We start from the raw sequence: 22922 nt of genomic DNA, 5'->3' as shown, positions 1-22922 counted from the left end.
TGAAGGAAATGTGACACTAAAATCTGGAATAATGATGCTGAATATTCAGCTTTGCTTCACAGGAATAAATTATATTTAAGTATATTAAAATAGAAAACTGCAATAATAGGCTATTTCACAAAATTACTTTTTTTTCTGTATTTTTGAACAAATAAATGCAGGCTTGATGAGCATAAGAAACCTCTTTAAAAAACATTAAAACTCTTACTGATCCCAAACTTTTGAACGGCAGTGTATAGGCTATATATGTGTGTTTTATTCACATCTTATTTTTATTATCTGTGTGTTGTTGTTGTCTCCGTGTACTGGAAGCTTGTGACACTAAAACAAATTCCTTGTATGTGCAAACATACTTGGCAATAAAGCTCTTTCTGTCTTCTGATGCGTGTGTGTAATATACAGTAGGCATACTGCAGTATATATGAAAATGCATATTTTTCAATTAAAGAGAACTTATAGAATAAATATTAACTGCTTTGGGTGCTTGACACTTCATTGGTCATTTTGTGTTTTAAGAATGATATTCAAGGTTAAGAATACACTGAAAGTTACTTAAATATAAATACGACTTTCCTTATTGATCACGTCTTCCCTCGGGTAAAATGCACGTTTTCTTGCGTGGCTGAATGCTGGAATCACGTTGTTTTGCATTCGCTCAAACTGGTTGCTGAAGTCCAAACGCGGTCGTTAAAAACCCCACTCCGTTAGAGTCCCGCTCGCTGAGAAGAGGATTCTGCTTGACCTTAAAGCCTCCCTGGAACGGCTATGTTCACAAATCAAACACTTGTCAAAAAAGAATGATTCATTCTCAATTTAGAGTTTCTTATTCGTATATGGTCTAGGTGTTCTCTTCCTTCAGGTAAAATGCACGTTTTCTTGCGTGGCTGGATGTTGGAATCACGTTGTTTGCATTCGCTCAAACTGATTTGCTGAAGTCCAAACGCGGTCGTTAAAAACCCCACTCCGTTAGAGTCCCGCTCGCTGAGAAGAGGATTCTGCTTGACCTTAAAGCCTCCCTGGAACGGCTATGTTCACAAATCAAACACTTGTCAAAAAAGAATGATTCATTCTCAATTTAGAGTTTGTTATTCGTATATGGTCTAGGTGTTTATACGGCATAGCCTATGCCTTAAATACGGGACAAACTGTGTTCCATATAGCTTTCATACGGAACGCTTCTTTGATGCCTTAAGTACGGGACGATTCCGTTTTATACGGAACAGTTGGCAACCCTAGTTGCCAGTGCAGGTAAACTCGAAAATGAAAGTGGGCAGATATGAAATCATGTTGGTGCACTTTATGTCAAAAAGGCTTAATCACAGTTCATTTTGTGTCTTTGACAGGACATGGTGCTGTGGATGACATGCTAGACGCTGAAAACAGGCTGATGGCAGAAAATCTGGCCGGTAAAGTCTCTAGACTCAAATCTGTAAGTCAGACTTCTATAATGTTATTAACGAAAGTAGAGCTGTCATTTTGTGGCATTTAAATGTGTTTGGTCTCGTTCACAGCTGGCGTATGACATTGACAAAGAGGCTGAGGACCAGAATAGCTACTTGGATGGCATGGTTGGTGTTTTGAAAGTGTTGATGTTGTATTTGCAGTGAAATAGGTGTAACTCATCATGTGTTTAACGTCCTTGTTTACGCAGGACTCTAATTTTCTCAGTGCAACTGGCCTGCTGACTGGAAGCGTGAAGAGGTTTTCCACAATGGTACGATCCGGCCGAGACAACAGAAAGATCTTGTGTTACGTGTCTGCCGGTTTGGTTGTGGCCTTCTTCCTGCTGTACTATCTAGCGTCACGGATCCAGAACTAATGGGTGGTTTGCTGATATTTTAGAACCGGTTTCTCAGTTCTATGAGAATTTTTGGATGCTCTGTTTGATCCTTTTTACGAGGTAAAAAGTCAAATGTCTTTCCATTAATATAAAAGAGGAACGACTGCGGTTTGAGGGTGATTGATCACATTAAACTTTATTAAAGCAAACGCTTTGTTTACACTATCATTCGGTGACCCTAAGCACACAGCTAAAATAATGAAGGAGTGGCTTCACAACAACTCTGTGACTGTTCTTGAATGGCCCAGCCAGAGCCCTGACTTAAACCCAATTGAGCATCTCTGGAGAGACCTAAAAATGTCTGTCCACCAACGTTTACCATCCAATCTGACAGAACTGGAGAGGATCTGCAAGGAGGGATGGCAGAGGATCCCCAAATCCAGGTGTGAACAACTTGTTGCATCTTTCCCAAAAAGACTCATGGCTGTATTCGATCAAAAGGGTGCTTCTACTAAATACTGAGCAAAGGGTCTGAATACTTAGGACCATGTGATATTTCAGTTTTTCTTTTTTAATAAATCTGCATAAATGTCAACAATTCTGTGTTTTTCTGTCAATATGGGGTGCTGTGTGTACATTAATGAGGAAAAAAAATTAACTTAAATGATTTTAGCAAATGGCTGCAATATAACAAAGAGTGAAAGATTTAAGGGGGTCTGAATACTTTCCGTACCCACTGTATATATGTATTTTTCAAAATGCCGCTGTTCTCCTCCAGTCCGCGCGGCGGCGGTGCAGCTCACAGTGAGTGTGTGAGCCGCTCCCCGTTTCTCTCGAGGAAGAACAGTTAGCGGCAGCAGACGGTCAGCAGACGGATCTTGCCCGACGGCTCTCTGAGGGCGAATAAAGCCAAGTGTCCCGTGTTTGTCTTTTGTTTTCTTTTGTTTTTGTTGCATTTTAATTTGTCCTGATGTCCGGAGAAGTGGAGGCGAGCACAGAGGAGCAGCAGGTTTGCTTATTCGAGCACGTTTAGTACGAGGCCAAACTTCCTGTTAAAATAATAATAATAATAATAATAATCTATAAATCCATCGCTCGGGTATGTAGCTGCTAGACCATATAAAACAACAGCTCTACGTAAAAGTTATTTTATAGGCTTTTCAAACAGTGTATGTGTTTTTAGGGTCAGTTTTACAGACTGCGTGCTGATAACGCATTTAGATTAACTGTAAAGCGTAAACTGAAATTATGTATAATAAAACCGTAATTTTTTTTTTTTAAAGAAGTCTTCTGTTCATCATGGCTGCATTTATTTGACCACAAAATACAGAAAAAACAGTAGGCTAATATTCCTATTATTAAATTATATATTATATTATTATATATCCATTCCTTCTATTTTAATGTACTTTCAAATATATATTTCAAAGCTGGATTTTCAGCATCATTCTAATATGCTGGTTTATTATCAGTATTGGAGACGGTTTTGCTGCTTAAAATTTAGTTTTGGAACCTTTGATAATTTTTTTGGATTATTAGATGGAAAAAAGTTAAAAAGAACAGCGTTTATTTAAAATAGAAATCTTTTCTAACAATATATAAGTCTTTATAATCACTTTTTATCAATTTAACAGATCCTCGCTGAATAAAAGCATTCATTTCTTTAAAAAAAAAAAGAAGGAAAACAATTTACTGACCCCGAACTTTTGAACGGTAGTGTTACAAAAGATTACTGTTTTAAATAAACGCTGTTCTTTTTCAACTTTTTTTCCTCAAATTCACTATATTTTGCGTTGTTCAATGTAAGCTGTTAGTTCAATGCACCGTTAACAGTTTGACATGATTTGAGAAAAGAAAACTTGCCGTTTTAGGGGGGCGTGGCAGAGTCTTAACTTTGATAAAGAATATCTCTTTGGTTTTGAGACTTTAGTCTTTGCAACTTCAGGGATCTTATCTATGCACAATCAGCTTGTAACACTCCAAAGAGAAAGCACAACTTGAAATCGCATCATATGACCCCTTTAAGAATTTGTTTTCAAATGGTTTTCGTCCCACATTTAATGTAGGAGATACAGGACACTGTTGTAAGTCCAGAAAAAACTGAGGAGGCCAAACTGAAAGCCCGATACCCACATCTCGGGACCAAGCCCGGTGGCTCAGATCTGCTGCGAAAAAGACTTCAAAAAGGGGTACGTTTCTGAAAGGGAGTTTTAATATTGAGCCCACTGATTGCAAATAACGGACGTTGTTATCCCTTGCAGCAAAAATACTTTGACTCGGGCGACTATAACATGGCCAAAGCCAAGATGAAGAACAAGCAGCTCCCGACAGCAGCGGCGGAGAAGACGGAGATCACCGGAGACCACATTCCCACCCCTCAGGACCTGCCGCAGCGGAAACAGTCTCTGGTGGCCAGCAAGCTCGCCGTCTAGTGGGAGTGTGGACTTGTGTCTCAGTGCCATTCCTGCTGTCTCCATCTCCATTATGTTCCCTCAACCTTTATTGATTTGTCTTTCTTTTGCTGTCTTTTCTTACTCTCTATGTCTTCGGCCTGTAGAAACGCTCTCAGTATAACGTTTTGATACTGCTGCTAGCATTGCACTTGGGTTTAACCGTACAGTCAGTTGTAGCCGTACAGTCATCGATGCCAAGGTTTAAACATGGTAATCTGGCCCATGAAGTCAGATCCACATTATTTTAGGGTTTTACACTTTCTCCATCATCTTTTTTGTTTGTGCTTGTCTTGAAATAAGACCTGCATGAATAGATCATATGGACTAGACTTGAAATAATCACAACCACCTCTTCTGCCAAAACTGTGCCTCCTGGAAGAAACAAAAGGCCTCGTAGATGTTCGCTGATTGAGCTGAAGAAAATCAAAGCGTTCATTCCTTCCTACTTGTTAATTATGAAAATGGCCTTAAAACGGTCTGTTTCTCTCGGGCGGCGTTTGTTTGCCCGCACTGAGGAGTGTGTTGAGCTCTTCGCTGGGTTCTCTAGGTTTTGTTGTCAGAATGCCTGAAACAAATGTTTACTGTCACATCTGTGCCATTTGTTCTGTAAATAAACTAGTTTTGCGCACGTGCTGTACTGAGTAGTTGTTTCTGAACTTCGCAGTACAGGTTGTAGCTATTCTGTTGAAAAACTTGGTATTAAAATAAAATCATTTTAATTATCTAGACAAATTTAATGGAGACTAGCATTGTACCATCATTTAGCAATGATGTTTGGTGAAATTCACTCTTAATGTCTAGTCAAACGTAATTTATATTAACCAAGGCTTTCATTTATTTAGTTTGAATTGTTCACTGACTTAACTTTCATGAAATGCAAATAACCAGCTTACGTTTGCAGTATGCATTGTTTTTAGTATATCTGGGTGGAGTGCAGTAACTCACTATTTCCAGCCCATTTGTTGCCATGGTGGCTTTTTATTTTTATTTTTTTCAAGCGACTGTAATATTACCAAAGCTAAATGAATGAACAAACAGCTCCTGGCAGTAGATGACAGATACACAAATAACCAATTCACGTTTAACATGCATAATGTATGGCGTTTTTCCATGCCATACATTATGAATTTCATAATGAATTTCTTTTTCAGGTGACTGTAATATGGTTAGATCAAAAAATGAAGAACAAACCAGTCATACAGCAGAGGCAGAGAATATGGGTATAAACATACATTTGGAGTAGGCAGATAAATGCATTATGTTTTTCTAGCTTAGTATAACCGGGCGGAGCGCAGTACTTCAAAATTGCCACTATGCGGCACTAGTGTAGCTGTTTCCACGTCTTTCATTGCCACTGCAGATTTTATTATTTTATTTATTTTTCGTTCTTTCTGGTGGCTATAATATAACTCCAAATGAAGTGAGACGGCGATATATATATGATTACTATGTATTTAGTTTACCTTATGGTGGCCCTTGAAGAGAAAAATATAATATAAATAATATTTTACTTTATAATAAAGTAATATTAAATATTATACTTTTTACAGTCAATTGAAACATTGAAATTTTGCTGAATGCAGGACACTCAACGCGTTCATTCCGTTGTCGAGTGGTACCTGTTACTTTTCTCACCGGTGGGCAAGACCGACCAATCATATACGGTTGTGATTACTAGCTGATTGTTTTTACTTTTTAATCGATTCATAAGAAATAGTTGCCCGAGTTATCATTTGTATGCCAGACGTTTGTCTTAATAATTAATGGAGTAAAACGATTACACTATTTTGCGTGCACATGTTTCCATTGAGACAAAAATCATCCAGAGATTTAAATGCGGCTCATTGGAGGAGTAGCGTTTTGAGCCACCAAGCGCCCCCTGGCGGAAGAATACATCGTGTTCAATTGGATACAGCTATTAGTTATTTAACTGTGCCACTCAATGCACTTCCCCGGCGGCTGTCACACCTCCACACCACCAGCCAAGAGATTGCAGAAAGTTTGGCGTTTCTCAATGTCTGTTTTCTAAGTCGCAGCATACGCAGAGAGTTGCGATGTTTCTGGAGTAACGGGAGTTCAGGCAGAGCCCAATGGCAGCGCTGGAGCTGTACTCGAAGGTATGAGAGTTTAAACCCCGCTACTTTCACATCTGAGCAGTAGAAGCATGTGCAACATTGTACCATCCAGACAGTCCAATCTTACATCTTTTTGCTGTTTTTTTTGGAGAACTTTAAAGCTACTGGAATTTTTTTTTTAATTTATTTTAGTTTGATTATCAAACTTTCAGCGGACTGTATTCAAACAAATAAACACTGAACACTTAAATGATTGTTTGATTCTTAAATTAGTATTTCTAATTTCTATTAAGGATAGGAAAAAAAGGTGCACCACTAATTTGAGGTAAATTAGACCATTTTATTAAACCTAGAAATAATATTTAACTCACTGTTTTAACTCTGAATGCATTGATAAATCAATCAAATGCTTGATTAAAGTTGAAAAAAAGCAAAAAAATATTAATCTGATTTGTAGCTCTTATTTTAGGTAAATGAAACCATTTTACAAAATTAAACCTAAAATTATATTTAATTTATTATTTTAACTCTGAATGCATTGATTAAACAACCGGATGCTTGATTAAAGTTAAAATAAAAGCAAAAAATAATAAAATACAAAATATATTAATCTGAGTTGCAGCTCTAATATCTCACTGTTTTAACTCTGAATGCATTGATAAATCAATCAAATGCTTGATTAAAGTTGAAAAAAAGCAAAAAAAATATTAATCTGATTTGTAGCTCTTATTTTAGGTAAATGAAACCATTTTACAAAATTAAACCTAAAATTATATTTAATTTATTATTTTAACTCTGAATGCATTGATTAAACAACCGGATGCTTGATTAAAGTTAAAATAAAAGCAAAAAATAATAAAATACAAAATATATTAATCTGAGTTGCAGCTCTAATATTAGGTAAATTAGACATTTTCACAACATTGAAATTAGATGTAATATGTAATTTTTGCTTTAAATATAAACGCATTGATAAAACAATCACATGTTTGATTTTAAAAATGAAAAAAGTACTGTAATAAAACAATAATGCATTTGATTTTATAAATTTTTATTATTAATATTTACATTAAACCATTTTATATCTGCTTTGAATTGCATGTAATAAATATTTTTATTCAATCTAACTTGATGTTGGCCACCTGCAGTTTGCTCGAGTCTGGATCCCGGACACCACAGAGGTGTGGAGATCAGCAGAGCTCACCAAAGACTACAAGCTCGGAGACACTGTACTACATCTACAGCTGGAGGATGAGACGGTGAGAGTATCAAACAGCTTTCCACTTACACCCTGTTTTGTAACGGGTTAAGATCCCGTTTACCCATCCAACATGGGTATAAAAGGCAACCATGACAAATTTGACCAGATCAGATGGTTTAAAGCTTTCGAAGGCTGCTTGAGTCAGCGTTGAGTCAGACTGGTGGAAGAAATAATGGGTGTGGAATTTCAATTCAAGCATATTTCAGTAACCACACCCATTGCTGTTCCCACTATTTTTTTTTAACTGGTGTAACATTTAACTGGTGTGCAGTCACTAGGCCAAAGCCGAGTATCTGTAGTTTAGCTTGTGGTTTCCTGAATAAATGTCCTCTAAATTCATCTCCTGTCTGCAAGTGTGTCAGTGATACAAAAAGCTTTTTGCATGTTTTACCCACAAGATGCACAAGATGATCTGATGAACTAACATGTTTTACGTTAAAGGAATATTCTGGGTTCAATAAAAGGTCATCAACAGCATGAAGACAGTAGAGCTCACGACAGAAAAATAGCTAAATAAATGCACATACTGTGGACGTTTATTGGACAAGGCAGTAGATTCACTTTAAGGGCATTTATAATTCTCCACAGTAGCTTCTGCTGAACTTTAGTATCTTTTCGCAGGATTTTGAGTACAAGTTGGACCCAAAGAGTGGTGTTCTGCCTCCCCTTCGTAACCCGGACATCCTGGTGGGTGAGAACGACCTCACGGCTCTCAGTTACCTCCATGAACCAGCTGTGATGCACAACCTCCGGGTCCGATTCACAGACTCCAAGCTCATCTACACCTACTGTGGTAATCAAACCGACACCTCAGATGGTTGTGGACGTTGCTTATTAGATATATTAAAATCATAGTTTTGACTTTCCTATTCATTTCGATGACAATATGTGACCCTGGAACATAAAACCAGTCATAAGGGTCAATTTTTTGAAATTGAGATTTATACATCATCTGAAAGCTGAATAAATAAGCTTTCCATTGATGTGTGGTTTGTTAGGACATTATTTGAAAATCTGGAATCTGAGGGTGCAAAAAAATCTAAATACTGAGAAAGTCGCCTTTAAAGTTGTCCAAATGAAGTTCTTAGCAATGCATATTACTAATAAAAAACTAAGTTTTGATATATTTACGGTAGGAAATGTACAAAATATTTTCATGGAACATGATTTTACTTAAAGGGATAGTTCACCCAAAAACGAAAATTCTGTCATCATTTACTCACCCTCATGTCGTTCCAAACCTGTACGAGTTGCTTTCTTTTGTTGAACATAAAAGAAGATATTTTGAAGATTGCTGGTAATCAAACAGTTGGTGGTTGCCATTGACTTCCATAGTATTTCTTCCATAGTATTTTGTTTTCCTACTATGGAAGTCAATGGCAACCACCAGCTGTTTGATTACCAGCAATCTTCAAAATATCATCTTTTGTGTTCAACATAAGAAAGCAACTCGTACAGGTTTGGAACGTCATGAGGGTGAGTAAATAATGACAGAATTTTCATTTTTGGGTGAACTATCCCTTTAATATCTTAATAATTTTGGCATTAAAGAAAAATCGATCATTTTGACCCATGCAATGTTTTTTTGGCTATTGCTAAAAATATACCCAAGTGACTTTAGACTGGTTTTGTGGTGCAGGGTCACATATGAAAGCAGTGTGTCTATGGCTAGTCTGTTTATTGTCAATATATTGTCTTGTAGTTTCATTTTTTTAAATTAATTGAATTTTACCATTTTATTTAATTAACAGATTTATTTGATTTCATTTCTTTTCTGAGCATTGACTTGTACACTTTGGAACTCTCATGTGCAGCAGATATTACTAGTGAATATGAACCGTAAAATATGCCCTAGCAGAGCTTGTTTCATCTGTACTGCACAGCCCATTAGACTTTGAGTTATGGACTCCTGTTCTTAGATTAGGCTGTTTTGCATACAGTATGCAAAGTTTCAGAAAAAGAGTCTGAAAACGCATTGCGATTCAGTCTGACCTTTGACCCAGAACTCCAGAAGTTAAAAAAAAAAAAAATCTAATCATTTTAAAATAAATATAGGGATCATCCTGGTTGCCATCAATCCATATGAAAGTCTTCAAATCTATGGATCGGACATCATCAATGCTTACAGTGGGCAGAACATGGGTGATATGGACCCTCATATCTTTGCCGTGTCAGAGGAGGCCTATAAACAGATGGCCAGGTATGTGCACATACCTTTTTGCCATAGAGATTCAAAAGTATAGAGTGTATCTAAGAATGTGTTCACAGTTAATGGCAATTACAATGCTATCTCTCCTTTTCCTCCTGAAAGAGACGAGAAAAATCAGTCCATCATTGTGAGTGGAGAATCTGGTGCAGGGAAGACCGTTTCTGCCAAATACGCCATGCGTTACTTCGCCACGGTCAGCGGCTCCTCTGCTGAGGCCAGCGTGGAGGAGAAAGTGCTGGCGTCCAGCCCCATCATGGAGGTATGACAGCAGATCTAACTTTATCTAGCTAGCTTCTGCTAGCCTGTGAAACTCCCTAAACACCAAACAGATGTAGATTTCTCCTCATACTGAGGTTTTCATATGTGTGTAGGCTATCGGAAACGCCAAGACGACGAGAAACGACAACAGTAGCCGCTTTGGTAAGTACATTGAGATTGGATTTGACAGGAAACACCACATCATTGGAGCCAACATGAGGACGTATCTTCTGGAAAAGTCTAGAGTGGTGTTTCAGGTTAATCTGCTGCTTATTCGTCTCTACTACATACTTATTTAAATAGTTTGAAAGAGTCAACATTGATTTCAGTAATATAAAATGTATTTCAATTAAATAAATATAAATTCTGGTGTACTTGTGTGGAAATGTCTCTTGACTTAAACTACAGTGGTCCGTTTCTGTTTCCTGTTTTAGGCAAGTGAGGAGAGAAACTATCACATCTTCTATCAGCTCTGTGCCTGTGCCCATTTAGCAGAATTTGAACCTCTAAAATTAGGTATGATACCTACTCTGCATTGTGTTTATAATTAACAGTCAAGTAAACCGTTAGCATCTATAATGAGTTATGGATGTTATTGTAGGTTTTAAGTCAACCGACAGGTGATATTTTGTAATAAGAAAATCTGTTCACCACTTCCCCTCAGGGTGGACTCCTTCTCTTCAGTAACCAGTTTTTCTCTTAAGGTAGCGCTGATGACTTTCCCTACACTAACCAAGGCAGAAGTCCCATCATCGAGGGAGTGAACGACCTGAAAGAGATGGAGGCCACAAGGAAAGCCTTTTCACTGCTAGGTATAAATAGCTTACCTTTCCATGTGCCATATATTGTTTTGTACACCGGGGTCCTATATATCTTTCTTTTATTGTTTTAATTTATTATGAGAATGATAAAAGGGTAACGTCTTTTATTTACATTTTTTTTTTGTATTTTATTAATTGTATTGTATTGTTTATTTTATTATTTTAAAATATTCATTTTTTATTGTTGTTTATTTTTTAATGTGATTATTTTTGTATTCTTTTTTTTTTTCCTTTTACATTTTTTTTTATTTTTTATTCTTAGTACCTATCTATGATTAGACTGGCCAGGTTCCTGAACATCCAGTAGCAATAGTTGATGTGTAAACATGGACAAAGTCAAAATGTGTTTTCATAGTACATAAAGCTCTTATCTAAAACGATCAAGGACAATTAGATTCTTCATGATATAAACCCTTTTAAAGGAACACTCCTCTGTTTTTGAAAATAGGCTCATTTTCCAACTCCACTAGAGTTAAACAGTTGAGTTTTACCGTTTTCTAATCCATTCATCCGATCTCCGGGTCTGGCGGTAGCGCTTTTAGCTGCAGCTTAGCATAGATCATTGAATCTGATTAGACCGTTAGCATCTCGCTCAAAAATGACCAAAGAGTTTATTACGCCGGAATGAGAGTATAGTTCCTAGCCATATCGGCCTAGAAAATCGCAACTTTTCATTTTCCATCGGTCTTAGTACACGATGTAACTACAGAAGAGACAAGTTTTAAATAGGAAAAATATAGAAACTCTTTGGTCATTTTTGAGCGAGATGCTAACGGTCTAATCAGATTCAATGATCTGTGCTAAGCTACAGCTAAAAGTGCTACCGCTAGACCCAGAGATCGGATGAATGGATTCGAAAATGGTAAAACTCAACCTTTTAACTCTAGGGGAGTTGGAAAATGAGCCTATTTTCAAAAATAGTGGAGTGTTACTTTAATGCTTCTTCACATGCTCTTAGTTTAGTCATTCAGCCACAAACGTGCCAGTATCTACTGATTCCAGGAATAACTGAGGCACACCAAATGGGTTTATTCCAAATCCTGTCAGCCATTCTTCATCTGGGGAATGTGGAAGTGAAAGAGAGAGGATCGTCTAGTTGTGGCATCTCTGTAAGTCGCATTGAGAACGCAAGAATTAATGGATTCTTTAATACACATTTTCATTCATTGATTTCACACTTTGTTGTTTTCATTGTGTCCAGGATGAAAGCGGCCACCTGGCAGTGTTTTGTGACCTCACTGAGGTGTCGTACGAGTCCATGGCTCACTGGTTGTGCCATAAAAAACTCAAGACCGCCACAGAAACCCTAAACAAGCCTGTTACCCGACTGGAGGCCATAAACGGCCGTGACGCTCTTGCGAAGCACATTTATGCCAAGCTCTTCTCGTGGATCGTCAGCCAGGTCAACAAGGCCCTGAGCACTTCCTCCAAACCGCACTCGTTCATCGGTGTCCTAGACATCTATGGGTGGGTGAGGTGCTATTATTTCATCTTCATACTTTATTGATGTTAAAAATGCAGTTGTAGGAAAATTAGGTGAACTGTTGTGCCCAGGTTTGAGACATTCGAGGTGAACAGCTTCGAGCAGTTCTGCATCAATTACGCCAACGAGAAGCTCCAGCAGCAGTTTAACATGGTCAGCATTTTCAAACATGTGTCAGCTGTTCCAGCATTCACAAAACGAGCGGTCATGTCCAAGCACATCACGACTCACAGAAAGCATTTCCCCTCCAGCACGTGTTCAAACTGGAGCAGGAGGAATACATGAAGGAGCAGATACCATGGACGCTCATCGATTTTTACGACAACCAGCCGTGCATCAACCTGATCGAGGCCAAGATGGGCTTGCTAGATCTTTTAGATGAAGAATGCACTGTAAACATGATTGAACCATATATATATATATATATATAATTAGCATATTTTTGTGATGAACTTCTCAGATTTCTTGATTTGATGCTTCCAGATGCCAAAAGGCTCAGATGATTCATGGGCCCAAAAGCTGTACAACACTCACCTAAAGAAAAGCTCTCACTTTGAGAAGCCACGCATGTCTAACAAAGCCTTCATCATACTGCACTTTGCAGACAAGGTACATGAAGAAAAATATGCACTTATGTGGTCATACAGGAATTCCTAAGAGTCCATGCCATTTTATCTTGTTTGTATTTCTGTTTTAGGTTGAATACCAGTGTGATGGATTTCTGGAGAAAAATAAAGACACAGTCAATGAAGAACAAATTAATGCGCTGAAGGCTAGTAAGGTGTGTTCACCTCAGCATAGCTCACTAACATTTTTCTGGCACAGAAATTCATCTTTGCTGTGCTCTACACAGTTGAAATGAGAACCTGGAATGTGTTTCAGCTTGCGAAATGTTATTCTCTGCTCTCTCAGTGACTTGAAAATACAGTTATGATACAACATGTCTTGAGATAAGTATCGCCACCTGCTGTTCGGTTCATTAACATACTTTTTGGCTTCCTAGACAAGTGGTTCTCAACTGGTGGGTTGCAACCCAAAAACAGGTTATGGAGAGCAGGGGAAAAAAATCAGTTTTAAATCAGTTGAGAACCACTGAGTCTAGAGTGAAATAGTCACAAGTAGCATGCATATTGCTGTTTTTTTCTTTTTTTTTTAAATTAAGACTTGTTTTCTCAGTTTGCCTTGCTGGTTGAGCTCTTCCAGGATGAGGAAACACCTGTAGCTCCGAGCTCCACAGCACCATCTGGTCGTGCAAAGGTTGGGCGGTCAACCCAGTCTTTTAGGGAGCACAAGAAATCGGTTGGACTGCAGGTTAGAGTTGACCAACAAAGCCGAGATCCATCTCTGTTTTTGTTTGTCTTTTTCATTTCCTTCAATCTGAACTTGGGCTGCAAAAAGACTCTGAAAGTAAAAGCATTCATTCCCATTACCTGATTAAAGTAATAACAGTAAACCTTTTAAGACAGGCGTTATATAAAAAACTTTTTTTTTAAAGGGTTTAATAGTCAAACATATTCAAAGGTTTGGGGTCAGTAAGATTTTTAATCATTTTAATTTAAAAATACTTTTTTAGCAAGGGTGCATTAAATTGATCCTGTGCACGCAACAGACTTTTTGCATTATTACAAAAAAGTTAGATTTCAGATAAATGCTGTTCTTTTGAACTTTGTTCATGAATGAATCCTGAACAAATGTATCACTATAATCAACATTTATAATAATTAAAAAAATAAAAATAATTTGAGCACCAAATCAGCATATTAAATATTAATAATAATATAATATTATTAAAATAATTGTAAAATAATTCAAATAGAAAACATTTATTTAAATTAATAATACAGTTTTGCAATATTACTATTTTACTGTGTTTTTGATCAAATAAAAATGCAGTGCTGATGAGCATGATTCTTTCAAAAAAAAAAAAAAAGTCTTATCAACCCCAAACTTTGGAAAGCATTGTTTTGTTGTTAATTCAATGACTATAAATCAGTAGTTTTATTTAGTTTTGTTGCACTTGATTCCATTATTTCATTCACAATGCATCATGGAATTTTTCATGGTAGTTGAGCTTAAATTATTAATAATAATAACAACAATAATTGTCTCATAAAAGATATTAATTGCATGGTCTACCTTTTGTCTTTTCCCCCAATTGTCATATACTATTTTGCTATAAATAATAAAAATGTTTCCAGAACCAAGGCTGCTGAAAAATGTGGGAAAAGTAGGCGGTCGCTATTGTGCTCTATTGAAACCGATATTATCCACCCAAATCTCTTCACAGAAAATCACAGTGTCATTTGTCTGATGCTTTTGTTCCTCCTGTTTTAAGTTCCGGAACTCTCTGCACCTGCTCATGGACACGCTGAACGCCACCACCCCTCACTATGTGCGCTGCATCAAGCCAAATGACGTTAAAGCCCCCTTCATGTCAGTAAACTGAGTTCAGAGATAATCCACCATTATGTAATATAGGTCACTTTAGTTTCTTCTCTTTCTGGCTCTAGGTTGGACCCCCATCGAGCCGTCCAGCAGCTCAGAGCGTGTGGAGTCCTTGAGACCATTCGTATCTCATCTGCAGGCTTCCCTTCCAGGTGCTAATTCATGATGACATGTCTTACTAGTCTCCCTTCTGCGTGGAATCTGATTGGCTGTGACCAATTGAAGGGAACCAATCAGAAGTGATACTCAAAAGCACCAATCAAAAGTTTTTGAACTGACGTTCGTTTATCAATAAAGACCCTTATTAAACTTATTCTATTCAAGTTTAAAACCACTTTAGCAAAAATTTAGTTCCGTTAACCCAGCTCTAAATGGCCGACCTGATTTGGGATCTGTTCGTGTTTTAATGCATCTTTACCTCCCTCTGGTCAGGTGGACTTATCAAGAGTTCTTCAGTCGTTATCGTGTTCTAATGAGGCAGAAAGAATTCCTCTCAGACAGGAAGTTGACCTGCCAGAGTGTTCTAGAACGGCTTGTGCAGGTATCACACTTCTCTTTGTAAACATTAACACAACTCTGTTCTTTCTTTATGCAAAATGCATGTGTCCTGCAAAAAAGAACTACCTAGGCTGGTTTAAGATGGTCTAAGCTGGTTTAAGCCAATCTCCCAGCCAAAAAGTGCCCACAAGCCCTCTAAACCAGCATGGCCATGCACAGACACGTACAAACCAGCTTTGGTAGGATTGAGATGTTTTTAAACGGTCTAATGTTACTTTGTTCCCCCTCTGCAGAACAAAGATAAATACCAGTTCGGAAAAACAAAGATCTTTTTCCGGGCTGGACAGGTGGCTTACCTGGAAAAGCTGAGGGCTGACAAACTCCGTGCAGCCTGCATCCACATCCAAAAAACCATCCGTTGCTGGCTCGCCCGGAAGAAATACCTGCGTATTCGCCAGGCGGCCATTACCTTGCAGAGATACACGAGAGGACACCAGGCTCGATGGTGCGTCACACTCACAAATGTTTTAGATTTACATTGCGAATTAAGTCAAGCGTAAATTGAGATGAATTATGAGTGAATTACTAATTGGAAACTAAACTAACAGTGTATTTTATCTATCCTCGTTTAGCTTGTGCAAGACACTGAGAAGGACGCGGGCCGCAGTGATCTTTCAGAAGTACACGCGCATGTGGGCAGCCCGACGACAGTTCCTGCGACAGAGAGCAGCAGCGGTTCTCATTCAGAGGTTACTGCGCGGCTATACTGCCAGACTGGAGTACAAACGGGTACACAGACAAAGATCTAGGCTTGTAATCACAAATTTAAAAACATGCAAGAGGAAATAAGAATGAGGCTTTCAGGAATGAGTAACAGCTATTTCTTAGTACAGAGAGATGCTAATTCTCATTCATTTAAATGTTAAACCCAGTAACATGGGTTGCAAATGCTTTAATGTTGGATTGGAGATGAAAGCAACTGTTGTAGAGCTTGTTGTGATGTTTTCTTGCATAGTTGGTGTGTGAGCACAAGGCTTTACTGATCCAGCGCTGGGTGCGTGGCTTCCTGGCCCGCTGGCGTTTTCGTCGCATCAAGAGGGCTGTGGTGTATCTGCAGTGTTGTGTGCGCAGGATGCTGGCCCGTCGTGAGCTCAAGAAACTCAAGATTGAAGCCAGATCAGTCGAGCACTACAAGAAGCTCAACGTCGGCATGGAGAACAAGATCATGCAGCTGCAGAGGAAACTGGATGAGCAGGTATCCTTCATCTGTTTTATCTACATCTGTCTTGATATCTAAGGAGGAATCCATGTTTGATTTACAATATGTTTGTATTTTATCTTTAGCATAAAGACAACCGAGAGCTTTCTGAGCAAACAAGGCAAATGGAGAGCCACAGTGCCACTGAGTTGGAGAAGTTGCACGTGCAGCTCAAGACTCTTCAAGAGGCGGAAGAGGAGTCCCGTCACCGTGGAGACCTGGTGACATCCTTACAGGAGGAGCTGGAACTGGTCCGTCAGGAGCTGGAGAAGAACAAAGAGGTAATATTCATTTATTTTCTTAAAAGGTATATACTTTTTTCTATGTAGACAAAATAGTATAGAATTTTAATATCTTTATTTATCGAACATATCTATCTGTCTATCAGTCTGTCTATATCTATCAGTCCGTCTATATCTGTCTATCTATCTATCTGTCTATATCTGTCTATCTATATTTATAGATATAAAATTGCAAAAAATATATTATTTTAAAATCATAATTTTATTCAGCAAGGACACATTAAGTTGATAAAAAGTGACAGTAAAAATATTTGCTTTCTTTCAAATAAATGCTGTTCTTTTGGGCTTTCTATTCATCAAAGAATCCTGCAAAAAAATTATCCATTTCCACAACAAAATTAAGCAGCACAAAATTCTGCTTTATCATCGTAGGAATGACATTTTATATATTAAAATATTAAATGCTTTACATATATTAAAATAGAAAGCCGTTATTTTAAATTGTAATAATATTTTCCAGTATTACTGTTTTTATTGTATTTTGGATCAAATAAATGTAGCTTTGATGGGCATAAGAGAGTTCCTTAACATTAAAAACATTTTTAAAAATGTACCGAACTTAACTGCGATCTGCAGATGGTTGCTGAGCTGAATGAGAAGAACACACTGCTGAAGAGTGAGAAAGATGAGATGAACAGACTGATCCAGGAACAGGAGCAGCAGATAAAAGGTGGATCATGTCGTTTTGGCTTGGCTCAGGAAAGCTCTGACCTTTTACCTAGTAATACTATTGTAGTTGGTGAGGGCTTGGGCAAAAAGGTCTGTAATTGTCAAAGGGACCATTGTCATTCATCTGACTGGTAGTTACTTGACTGGTGAATCTGTTTGGTAAACCATGTACAAAACTGGATTTGCATACCAAGAAAGTCATGTAGCAGTTGTCATCTGTATGGTCTTAAACAGAGAAATCAGAGTCTACCCATCAGGAGGCTACAGAGCACCTGCAAGCACAGCTGAATGAGGAACGCTTCCGTTACCAGAACCTTCTGTCTGAGCACCTAAAACTGGAGGAGCACTGCGCTGATCTGAGATCAGAAAAAGAGGTGGCTGTAATAAGAAAGATTTTTCATATCACTTTCTAATTCAATGGCATTTTTCACATTTTTAATATTGTAACATTTTGTGTTACCAATCTTTCTAACAAGGAGCTCTCCAAACATGATCATAACAGAGCCGACTCTGGCTACAGCAGCAGCCAATCAGAGAGCGTCCATAGCTCTGTGCTCACAGGGTCAGAGGTCAGCTCGTTGGAAAGAGAGGTCCGTTTCCAAAAGCAGTTTGATTTCTGAATTTCTTCTAGATTTTCTGTTATGATAGGATATGATGGTTGTGTTTGATGCGTCTAGGATGCTGGCCAGACGGCAGCTGATGTGTCCCTGCTGCTGAAGCTTCAGAGGAGAGTCGCTGAGCTGGAGAAGGAGAAGATGGACCTGCAGAGTGAGATGGACACCAAAGAAGACCAGCTGCAACTGGAACAAACTAAAGTAAGAACCAAAACAGCTAGGCTGTTATAATGTACTGGAAGTCATGCATGTTCTTTCTCTGTGTTTTCAGGAACTGGAAGATTGTCAGAGAGTGTTAGGGGCTGAGAGAGACTATGAAGCTCTGAAGGTACCAAAAACACACTTTTGCTCACTAAATTAAATTTTTGGTTTGCCTTTCATGCATTCAAAGAAATATATGTGTGTGTGTGTGTGTGTGTGTGTGTCTGATCTACTCACAGCGTCAGGAGCTGGAGTCCGACAATAAGAAGCTCAAGAAAGATCTGCAGGAGCTCCGTCAGTCCCTCAGTAAGGGGTCAGGGTCAAAGTTGGCGTCCCCTGGAGGTCAGGCATATAACGTGCTCCTCGAACAGCTCAACTCCACCACAGAAGAGCTTGAAATGCGAAAGGAGGAAGTGCTCATGTTGCGATCTCAACTGGTCAACCACGAGGCATTTAAACATAAGGTAGTGTGCAAACTTTTTTGCAGCCATTTGACATTCCATAGGTGAAAATCTTCAAAATAATGTGACATAAATTATAATTAATAAAATATAACACAGACACACACACATAATCAGTCTGGCAGTAATTTTTTTTTTTTTTTTCAGGAAACAGGAACCGAAGGAGATTCAGGTGACTCAAGCAGGTATATCAGCTTTTATATTTCATAAATTTGTATTTACAGTCCTCAGACCCATGTTCACGCTGTAACATGCATGTTTCCTTATAATGGAAGTCATTTATGACTCTTTCTCTCACAGATCTCCCAGGTTGGACCTTCATGAGCTCAATGAGGATGGAGAACTCTGGATGGCTTATGAGAGCCTGAAGGAAACTAACAGGTGAAATAAAATAGAACTAATATACAAAGACACTCTTTCTCCCGTACACTAACTGACACACACCATCCAAAAAAATATATTTTTTTAAATTAAAGTATCTTTTTAAATTGGTAAACAAAGGGACTAAATTGACTCATTAAGTAAAATAGGATGCTAGTTCCTGAGGCAACGTTTTTCTAAAACTTAATGAAATCTATATAGACTAATAAAAATGACAAAAACACAGAATTACAAAAATTGTAACTAAAATTGAGATGAAAACTGTAAAAAAAAAAAAGATTATTCAAAATATTAAGAAAAACGAATAGTATATCAATAATACTAAAATAACACTGGTTAAATGCATATCTTTTGAGTAACATTTTAATATCTCTTTGCAGGATTCTAGTGTCACAGTTGCAAACTCAGGGACAGTCCCACGAGAAGGAGGTGGAGGGTTTGAGGGCGGAGCTTCAGCAGTTAAGGGCGGAGCTTGATCATCAGCAGCAGATGCTGTCGAACAGCTTGGAGCTTCCGCATGACGCTCTAATACAAGCCAGCCTGCAGCACGAGATCAGTCGCCTCACACAACAAAATATGGTATGCATACACTAACAAATATACATGGTAATATATGACAGTAAATATTATTCTGCATTACAATGATTTCTGTAAATTATAGGACCTCTTGGAGCAGATGGGGAAACAGGACAAAATGATCCGCAAACTAAAGAAACACCTGAAAATCTACATGAAAAAGTTTGGGGAGGCTGAGGGTAATGATTTCTCATTTTTGAAAACAAGATATTAATAATATCAGTCAAGTTTGGACACTGGATTCATGTTTGTCTAAAAAACTGTCTAAAAGTTTTATGATTAAATGCTTTCAGTTAGTTTTGTAGACAAATTATCACATGAATTTCTGTTGGAGTGGCATCCCATGATTATTTTTATATGGAAAATATGAATATTTTGGTGGTGGCAGCAGGTGTTCATGTCGAGCAGTCCTCTCCAGAGAACATAGTTGGCGAGAGCGGACGCATGGTCAGTATCGTTCGCAAAGAGAGGGATTTCCAGGGCATGCTGGAGTACAGGAGAGAAGACGAGAGCAAACTGTTCAAGATACTCATCACAGGTGATCTGAACATCATAAACATGTAGAATATCAGCAGAGAAACTAAACAATACAAATGTTTATAGATACTTTCTTTGGAACAAAGAGAAACAAATGGACATTGAATGTTTTTGCTTTAGGCAGTATATTCCATTGAAAAGAGTGATTTTCAGTCATTTTGAACGTATTTATCCACAGAGCTCAAACCCAGAGGTGTGGCGGTGAATTTGGTCACAGGTCTGCCTGCTTACATTCTCTTAATGTGTCTGCGACACGCCGACTACGCCAACGATGACCAGCGGGTCTCCACCCTGCTGAACTCTCCATCAACGCCATCAAGAACGTACTGAAGGTGAAAGACTCTGTCAGAATATGTTGGAATACAAATCCATTGAGATAAGAGTGAACCATTTTTGCATGAAAAATGTCCAGATTATTTCGATTTAAACATCTGACAAAACATGCTGTGGTAATTACGTAATAAGTTGCTATCTGTACAGAAACGAGGAGATTTTGAAACCATTTCCTTCTGGTTGGCAAACACTTGTCGCTTCTTACATTGCCTGAGGCAGTACAGTGGAGAGAAGGTAGGTTGTTTGCTGCGTTTCAAACCCTAGTGTTCTGTCTACATAAACAGCATTGTAGACGTCATTATTACACTCCAAAAAGTCAGCAGCATTTATTAAATATCTCAAATAAGTGAGTGAAACGTATCCTTCACAAGAAATGCAATCCCAGAAATCAATCAATTGTAGTGGGAAATTCTTACTATTATTTTTATACACACACACACACACACACACAATCATTCATTTATACAGAATTTTTTTGGGGGGTGCTTTCTTATTTTGAATACACTATGTAAATTTTATCAATATAAATTACATTTTTTTCTTCTGTATTCATGTTTCTTATTATCTTAAAACCTTTTAAGATCTACAAATTTATGCTCAAACGATGGCAATTAGTTTCATAGACAAATTATGCCTACATAAGTATTTGATATTTCTGTGGAAAATATTAAAGGGGTCATATGATGCTTTTTTATTATCATTTTGTGTATTTGGTGTAACAGAATATGTTGACATGCTTTAATGTTCAAAAAACACATTCTTTTTCAAATACTGTACATTATTGTAGGTCCTCTATGCCCCGCCTCTCTCAAGTACATCGTTTTCTACAAAATCCCTCCTTCCGACAAGCGCAGTCTCCTCTGATTGGTCAACTGACCCAGTGCTTTGTGATTGGTCGAACACCACAAGCACGTGTCGGAAATGTAACGCCCCTTTACCATAATCGTGAGCGTCATCTTTCAAAATAAATGTTAAGACAGTAAATAATGCACACACACACGATGTGCAAAACTCCGCATTTGAACAGTCAATAGCAAATACTTAAACTAGTAACAAGACATACTTACAGTCGTTGATTCAGAAGCGCCAGATTGTCATAGCAAAGTCAGAATTACCTCCTCTCCTAGGTTCACGAAACGGTCGTCCATAAAATGCATTGCTGTTCTGTTGTAAGTAATCTTAAAGATTCCTAAATGCATCTACTTTCAGAAGGCCAAGTAAAGTGCTTTTGCTTTCGCCTAGAAACACACAGCGTCTCCCTGACATGCTGCTTCAACACTAACTGCGGTTACTGAAACCACGCCTTCTTTCTTTGCGTGAACATTTGGGCGGCATTATGCAAATATTTCCACATAGTGAGGTAGATATGTGGGGGCGTGTTAGAACGAGCCGTTTTAGGAGGCGTGGCAGAGTCTTAACTTTGATAAAGAATATCTCTTTGGTTTTGAGACTTTAGTCTTTGCAACTTCCGGGATCTCATCTATGCACAATCAGCTTGTAACACTCCAAAGAGAAAGGAAAACTTGAAATCGCATCATATGACCCCTTTAATATCAAAGTACCAAGTATGCGCATGGACTGTCTTGAACTCCATTCATGTTTATTGTAAGAAAAGAGCAGTACTGATATTCTTCAGAGTTCCACTGAAGAAAAAAAAAGACATTTGGATTTGGAACAACGCGAGGGTGTGTAAATAAAAACAGATTTTCAGTCTGTATGTGAGCCATTATTCACTAAGTAACACAACAAGGCTTAATACAAAGCTCGTTTTTAGCAGTGTCAACTTTGAGGAAAGTGAGACCACCACTGACGACCGATTTCATTGGTTTTCGGTCTGTTTCTGTGGGACAACATGTCATCGGCACCTCGCTATGTCGGCTAAGATCGGACGGCGTGACGCCAGCCCCGGCACAAATGGCGAGTGGGCGTGGCTACGTGCGCTCTCCGCCCCTCCCTCCCCCGCTTAGCGTGGGCGGCCCCGTGTGGCTGGAAGAACGTAACACGACACCCCCATAGAGGAGGAGGAGGAGGCAGAAGAAGAGGAGGAGGAGGAAGAGGAGGAGGAGGAGGAGGCAGACGGGAGAGAGAGAGTTGCACGGAGTGAGTGGAAAAAGAAAAAGTCCGTGGAAAGAGAGGAAGAAAAGTGTTCTCTCGGTTGTTTTGATTTTGTCGGCTTCGCCTCATGTTTCAGCGAGAAGCCTTGAATATGCAACTTCGCAGCGTATATAAAGTAATCAGGAGTTCAGCGCGGACACGGTGCTCCTCCATCTGCACGACGCGCTCCGATATCTGACCGTAAAAGAGCGA

At 38.4% G+C, this 22922-nt stretch overlaps 3 protein-coding genes and 1 long non-coding RNA gene across 4 annotated transcripts in view; all 4 read left to right on the top strand.

The window, feature by feature from the left end:
* The window catches only part of LOC107569707 (BET1-like protein), a 3939-nt gene extending 2030 nt beyond the window's left edge, over positions 1–1909 (top strand). Inside the window, exons 2-4 of the mRNA XM_016255844.1 lie at positions 1344–1429; positions 1512–1568; positions 1652–1909. Of these exons, the coding sequence (XP_016111330.1) occupies positions 1344–1429; positions 1512–1568; positions 1652–1819 (311 nt within the window). The 3' untranslated portion in view covers positions 1820–1909. The remainder of the gene's footprint in view (positions 1–1343; positions 1430–1511; positions 1569–1651) is intronic.
* The window catches only part of LOC107569708 (uncharacterized), an 11927-nt gene extending 9920 nt beyond the window's left edge, over positions 1–2007 (top strand). Inside the window, exon 3 of the long non-coding RNA XR_001606936.1 lies at positions 1909–2007. This is a non-coding gene — a long non-coding RNA (uncharacterized lncRNA). The remainder of the gene's footprint in view (positions 1–1908) is intronic.
* Positions 2008–2627: 620 nt separating this feature from the next.
* On the top strand, positions 2628–4544 carry LOC107569706 (cAMP-regulated phosphoprotein 19-like). Its single transcript, XM_016255843.1, has 3 exons — positions 2628–2789; positions 3847–3969; positions 4042–4544. Exons 1-3 carry the CDS (start codon positions 2751–2753, stop codon positions 4210–4212), a joined length of 333 nt encoding a protein of 110 aa, XP_016111329.1. The 5' UTR covers positions 2628–2750; the 3' UTR covers positions 4213–4544.
* A 1656-nt stretch (positions 4545–6200) lies between these two features.
* On the top strand, positions 6201–20842 carry LOC107569703 (unconventional myosin-Va-like). Its single transcript, XM_016255837.1, has 35 exons — positions 6201–6350; positions 7457–7567; positions 8191–8362; positions 9625–9769; positions 9881–10037; positions 10150–10293; positions 10471–10552; positions 10741–10848; positions 11860–11966; positions 12059–12324; positions 12412–12493; positions 12592–12732; positions 12824–12949; positions 13038–13121; positions 13517–13651; positions 14676–14773; positions 14851–14937; positions 15218–15326; positions 15577–15788; positions 15916–16072; positions 16299–16538; positions 16628–16822; positions 17420–17513; positions 17747–17892; positions 17989–18102; positions 18190–18327; positions 18398–18454; positions 18567–18791; positions 18936–18973; positions 19089–19169; positions 19550–19748; positions 19831–19924; positions 20134–20283; positions 20461–20614; positions 20763–20842. Exons 1-34 carry the CDS (start codon positions 6324–6326, stop codon positions 20610–20612), a joined length of 4473 nt encoding a protein of 1490 aa, XP_016111323.1. The 5' UTR covers positions 6201–6323; the 3' UTR covers positions 20613–20614; positions 20763–20842.
* Positions 20843–22922: the final 2080 nt, after the last annotated feature.

Source organism: Sinocyclocheilus grahami, unplaced genomic scaffold (genome assembly GCF_001515645.1).
Source record: "Sinocyclocheilus grahami isolate Dianchi unplaced genomic scaffold, SAMN03320097.WGS_v1.1 scaffold1374.1, whole genome shotgun sequence".
Lineage (NCBI taxonomy): Eukaryota > Metazoa > Chordata > Actinopteri > Cypriniformes > Cyprinidae > Sinocyclocheilus > Sinocyclocheilus grahami.
Note: the sequence above shows the minus strand (reverse complement) of the source record. Positions and strands in the feature narration are given on the sequence as shown.